At 54.5% G+C, this 6,305-nt stretch overlaps 1 protein-coding gene across 1 annotated transcript in view; it reads left to right on the plus strand.

The window, feature by feature from the left end:
* MMP28 (matrix metallopeptidase 28) overlaps positions 1–6,305 on the plus strand; it is a 16,398-nt gene that overhangs the window by 2,422 nt on the left and 7,671 nt on the right. The window contains exon 2 of the mRNA XM_017828842.1: positions 5,603–5,682. Coding sequence (XP_017684331.1) covers positions 5,603–5,682 — 80 coding nt within the window. The remainder of the gene's footprint in view (positions 1–5,602; positions 5,683–6,305) is intronic.

A 6,305-nucleotide genomic window follows, 5' to 3' on the forward strand; every position in this document is an offset into this window, starting at 1 on the left:
AAAGTTTGTTTTTTTTCGGGCTAAGGACCGATTTTTCAACCAAACCAAAAAAAAAACAAAAAAAAAAAAAAAAAAAAAAAAAAAAAAGGTAAAAGAAAAAAAGAAGGAAAGTTGGGAAATTTAATTTGAAACATTTGTCGTTTAAATCATCTTATCATCTGCAGGCTCCAGATAGGAGAGGGTCTGATGTGAGAGAGCACGTTGTCTGCCTGGGCTGTGCTCAGGCAGCAGTTGGGGTGTGGTAATGCCCGAGATTCTCTGATCCCGGGGGAACTGTGTAAAATACAGAGGGCATGGGAGATCTCAGCCTGTGTTGGGAGTGAGGAGCACAGCGAGGTGCTGGTGGTGCCAAGGACAAAGGACAATCTGCAGAGATTTGTGTGAGAAGCTACAGGTCTGTTGCAGTGGGAAGAAAAATAGGGGGGAAATTAGGAAAGGCAGTGAATGGGAATGGAGAGCAAGACTCTGGGACTGGGACATTCTCATTTAGGATTTTTTTTTTTCATTTTTTTCCCCCTATCCTGCACTCCTCCTTCCTATCTTGCTCATGGCCTGTGTGTTTTCCCCCTCAGCCACCCAAGGACTTACATTTAGGACTCCGAGCTGTGTTTGTGCCGAGAAATGCTCCAGTGTCCGGCTGAGCTCCTTTAAGGAGCATCCAGCTGGGATGCTGGATGCTGAACACAGCCTGGATGGAGCGAGGGTCTCTGGGTACCACCCAGCACATGGTGGGGCTGGGAGGTCAGCAGGGACCCCTGCGTGCTCCCGGGGCACCCCACATCTTCCCTCTGAAATAAGGGGAAGAAATTCTTCTTGCTGTGAAAAATTCCTGCCGTTCAGCCTCGGCATGGCAATGGAAGGAGCGGGGGAGAGGAGGAGGAGGAGGAGGCATCACCCCTGTGAGGCATCGCTGGGCTCTGCGTGGACACGCAGCACCCGTGAGGTCTCCTGTCTGAGCCGCCGCCGGTAGCGCGGATGTGGCGAGCGGCTCCGAGTCAGCCGGCAATCCCCCGGTGTGATTTACAGCCCCGTGAGTCACCGCAGCGCCAACAGCCCTGCTTTCTTCCTGCTTCTCCCCCAAAACAATCCCCGCTTGTTACGGCAAACATCGCCCGCCGGGCAAGGGGCCGCGGCGGCGGCAGCGGGGACGTCGCGTCTCCCCCGGTTCCCACCCCGGTGGAGGGGCAAGACCGACCGTCTGGTTTCCTTTCTCTCCTTAGACATGAAAGCACAACCAGTCTCTGCGTGACCAAACTGGTTTGTCAGCCGCTCTGGTATTCGCAGGGGAAGGTTTGGCCAAGCCCAGTGTTTTTTCCCTGTTTTCCCCAAGCTTTGGGTCGCGCTCAGGGGTTCTGGTGCTGCTGGAGCTGTGGTGGGCGGTGCAGCCCGTCGGCGTCAGGTGTGGGGGTGCTGGGGCAAAGCTGGGGGTTCCCAGTGAATTATGACAGAATCATAGAATGTTTTGGGTTGGAAGGGACTTTAAAGCTCATCTCATTCCAACCCTCTGCCATGGACAGGGACACCTTCCATTAGACCAGTTTGCTCCGAGCCCCACCCAACCGGTTACTGAAACCAGGAGTGGTTTTAGTCAGACCTGATACAGTCCTGGCTTGTTGTCCCTCGGCTCCACAAGGTCGAGTGTGAAAATAAAAGGAACTTAAAAGACCCACCTCTTCAGTGGCAAGTGGATATTTTGTTGCTAAAGTAGATTTTCAGGAGGGGTAGGTGGGAGAGGAGATTCCCTCAGGACCAATTAGGCACAGCAGGGGAGCATCCCAGCAGCCGGAGGGGTTTGGGGCGTTAATCACCCTCTGTCACTAACACACAGAATGAGCTGAGGTTTTGCTGCCTTTTCGGCAGGAGGGCAACCAAGCTCTGTGCTCGCTAATCTCCCTTCTTATGTGTCTCTCTATGCCCGTAGATATAATATTTATATAGATACTTGTACACACACTTAAACAAAAGAGGCGCAAGGACTCTGCCTGAGGGTTTGCAGGGATGTGGCTTGGGAGAGTGGAAGCAAATGAGCGTTTTTAATTGCTGTGACATCTTCTGGAGGCAGCTCCCAGGCAGCAGCGACTCAGGGGGCAGGAGGAGCCCCTGCTTCTTCTGTGACCAGGCCAAAACATGCTCTGGAGTCAGCTGTCCTCGTGTCTGTACAGGGGGAAACTGAGGATGAAAAGTGGGAGCCACCGTGCCCATCTTGGTGGTGAGATGATGCAGGATGGAGCCTGGGGCTGCTGGGACGAGGGCTGAGGACACACCTGGGCTGCCTTGGTGGGGTGCTGCCATTTCATGACTAAAAACAAAAGACTTTTGAGGTGCAGCTTGAGACAGGCATCCTCTGTAACCACAGCATGAAGCTCCTGCCCACCCTTCAGCAGGATGGGATCGCTTCCCTCCGCTGCCAGGGGATGGAGGGGAGAGACGAGGTTTGTACCAGGCAGAGCAGAGGGACCATGTTCAGCAGGAGCCCAGTGTGAGGCTTCTCTGGTACTTAGCTGGTGGAAAGGAGCCAGAAGTTCCCCCAGGAGGGGAGAGCAGGCAGGACCGGAGCCTGCTGTCTCCGCACTCGTGTTATCCCGGTTTCCAGGGAGGGAGGACTAATTGTATTTGCTGTTGGCTGCCTTCCACCTGGGATGCCTGTGGTCGAAGGGCAAGGTGTTTCCTTGGCTTAGCTCTCAGCAGAGATGATTTCCAGGGTTGTAACAGGCTCCACATCAGAGCCCTGAGATGGGAACAGCCCATCCATCTCCCCAAGACTCTCCTCCCGCTGTCCCTGCTGCAGCTCCAAAGGTTTTTCTGCCCCAGCACTGGCTCCCAGGCAGCCAGATCTGTCCTCTTCTCCCTCCCTCATCTGGAGGGGGAGCTGGCCATATTTCATATTAATGTTCAGCTCTTGGTTTCCTGCTGTTTTTCTTTTCCCATTGTATGGAAAAGAGCATTTCCCCATCTAGGGCAGGAGGGAGGGGGTTTTCCCAGCATGGCCAGGCTTTGCATTGCTGTCTCTGGGGAGGTTTAATGGGCTGGTGCTGGATTCCACCCAGCCCTGCCAGAGCCTGGCTGGGCTCTGGGGGGTTGTGCAGTGCTGGAGGGGGTCTTGAGTGCTGGTTCAATCACAGGATACTGTGGCATGAGGCTCTTGGGTTCCCCTGCACCCTGAAAACTCTCCGGTCCGGGGGGCTTTGTATGGTCTGTGCTCTGATAAATACCTGACAGAGTGGAGGATCAGCACATCCCTCTCCTGTAGCTTTGTGTTTCCAGGACTACCATCACCCTTAACTGACAGTAGGTGTGTCTGGAAAATTTAATAAAATTTCTCCTGATGATTTTGCAGCTGGAGAGTTGGTGGCTGTGTGTGAGAACCTCCATGTGACACAGACCAGAAACCACACCGAAACTGCTGCTTTGGTTGGATTTGCAAAGCCCAAAGAGATCTGGGCAGGAATGATAAAGCCAGTGGCCTGTGTGCCTCTTGGTGCTGCTCAAGAGCAGCTGCTTGACACCAGTTGCTTTTTTTGCTGGGCACCCTGACTTGTCCAGATGGGATTTCAAGCCTTCATGAGATCATGGTGGGGAGAAACCATTTTCATGCTTTATGAATGGGACTGTGTTGGGTTACAGGCGAGGAAACAGCTTCAGGTTGTTTTGTTTTAGGTGCTGAGTGAAAGCAAATGTGTGGTAGAAAAAGTTTAGGCCATGCTGTGATTTGAGACCCGGGATTTTCTGCCCTTGTGCTTCTCAGCTCACATTTGTCTGTGGTGATGTCACCACTGGGATCATCACCCTGCACCCATATATGTAGCTGGGGATTTTCTAATTCTGGAGGAGAACTTTATAAAAACACAAAGGCAGAGGAAGAGAGCGAGACACCTTCTCCTCTCCAGATTACTCTCTTAGGACTCCAAGCCACCCCATCCCCAGGGAGGTTCCTTCATCCCCATATCCTCCTTCTCTGTGTCCTCATCCTGAGTTGCCAATGTATTCTGTCTCCTGGTACCCACATAAAGTGGGGAGTTAGGGCTGGAGGATTGCATGTCCAGGCTGTACAGTCCATCCTTGGGCAGAGGTGTTGTGGCTTCCCCCAGTGAACAAGCCGATGCTCTCACCTGCCAGCACAGCCCTTGATCGTGCCTGATTTATCCTGACTCACCTGACCAGGTGTGGGGGGTCTGGGTGGCTCTGGCCACACTGGGCTCTCACTGCTGCAGCCTGGTGCTGCAAGGAGCTGCTGGTGCCTCCAGCCAAGAGGGAAAAATGGCCTTTGATGGGAAAAATGGCCAAATTCTTCCTCTGGGCTGGGTGAGGAGCGTGTCCCAGCAGGAAGCTGTGCCAGTCCTTGCTGTGCTGCAGCCAGAGGGGGATCCTCCAGGTAGAAGGGGTGTAAGAGAGGAGATCAAGCTCGGCACCTGGAGGAGATAAGGTCTGCAGGAGCACACAGGGACGTGCCTGCCCTGCCCGTGGGGAGGTGGCAGGTGCAGGGGTGACGTGTTTGGGGGTGATGTGAAGATGACTGTTAGTGGTAAGCAGAAGGTTTGGGCAGGAGAAGGAGAAGAAGAGGCCCTGGCACACCTAAGGACTGCCATGTCCATAAGCCATTCCTGCTCCTTGCCAGGTGACAGGCCCAGGAAGGGATGCTGCCTCCTCCACAGGGGGACTGGGTTGAGGTTGACATCCCAACCCCCTTTTCCCTGCCCTGAGATGAGCAGGGAGGGAAGCAGCTTTAAAAACACACGTTTTCCCGGAGGGCATCGGCCGTGCTGTCCGGGTCAGCCCATGGCATTCCTGCTGCTCCTCACACCTCTCCTTTGGGATACGGGGAAAGGAAGCCACCACTTTCACTTTTTATTCTTCTTGTTATTCATTACTGTAACTCCTCCGACTCTGCTGCACTAACAGGATGCTGGGCAGCTTGTTTGTCTCCCGCAGACATCCCCCGCGGGGCAGGCGGGTGTGGAGCATTCCTGTGACCCCGGCTATTAACTTCTCCGAGAGCTGGGGAGCAGCCTGAGCCGAGGGAAGCCGTTTATTTTCCTTAACATACAATTTAAGTGTTGGAGCAAGTTCAGAGAGACAACCTCCATCCGTGTCAATGGCCGATAAGAAGAAGAATGGTTTGGCAGAGCTGATTGCCCCCAGCGTGTCTCCACTTCGCAGCAGCACATCCTGCGTGGGGATGGGGGGAGGCTGCAGCCTGACCCCATCTCACCCCACCCTCCTCGTGTCCACAGCGCTTTAGCCTTTATTTCAATCACTGCGTTGAGCTGAGGGGATCAGAGCTGTGGGTTTGGTCGCCTCTGGCCGTGGATGACACGGCAGCAGAGTGTTTTGATCTCTTGATGCAATGTTTCCTCCTACGCCTCCGTCGTGTCATGGCCAAAAACCCCAAGAGCCATCAAAAATGATGGGGTGGAGTCACACATAAACCTGTACGGGCACAGGAGGTGCGGCTGCTTGAGGTGCAGAGGTCTCAGGAAAAAACTAAGCGGGAATTTCACACAGCCCTGGGTTTGCAGCACTGTTTGCCATTGCATCTCCTTTTTCCCCCGTTCCCAAGCCACCCACAAGCTCTGAGCTGCACTTCTCCCATCTCTTCTTGCAGCTGTTCCTGGAGAAATACGGCTACTTCGGCGAGCCGGGGGCCGGCACACACAGCCCCGCCGAGTTCACCGAGGCGCTGAGGTGGGAGCCTGTCACTGAAAACTGCGGGAAAAACTCGGCAGCTCCAGCTGCCTGGAGGGTGCCAGCACTCAGAGGGTCTTTTTGCAGCCAGAGGGGTCTCTTTGCAGCTGGAGGCTCTCTCTCACGGTCCGATGGTAAAGCACAACCGGTCCTTTTTGGAAGGGCCGGTCCGTGCCCGGCTCCCGCAGCTGGATGCCGGCTGCTGGCACCCGGCGCCTGTTGAGCTGCTTTATTTGCCTTTTATGGCCCGGTGCTCCCCTTGCAATAATATCTGCGGGGAGGCCGAGGTTGGGGACGGCTGGGAGATGTCGGGGGGGGGGGACGAGCAGCCAGCCCCTGCTTGGACTTCTCCTAAGGAGATAACATCGGCTCTGGGAACATCCCAGGCCTGACCCCGTGCAAAGTCAAGTGCAAAGTCAAACACAAAGTCAAATAAATAGGGTTAAAAACTAGAAAAGGCACTTTTTTAGGCTCCCCTAGGAGATGACTTACAAGTCGGCTGTGGTTCTTATTTTATCACCTAAGTGAAGTCCTGGTGGCGGGGCGTGAGGCTTGCTGGGTGAAAACCCTGGCTCAGGCCAAATCCCCGGCACGAACATCACTGAAACCCCCCGTGGAGGGTC

Source organism: Lepidothrix coronata, unplaced genomic scaffold (assembly GCF_001604755.1).
Source record: "Lepidothrix coronata isolate B3197 unplaced genomic scaffold, Lepidothrix_coronata-1.0 Scaffold154, whole genome shotgun sequence".
Taxonomy (NCBI): Eukaryota; Metazoa; Chordata; class Aves; order Passeriformes; family Pipridae; genus Lepidothrix; species Lepidothrix coronata.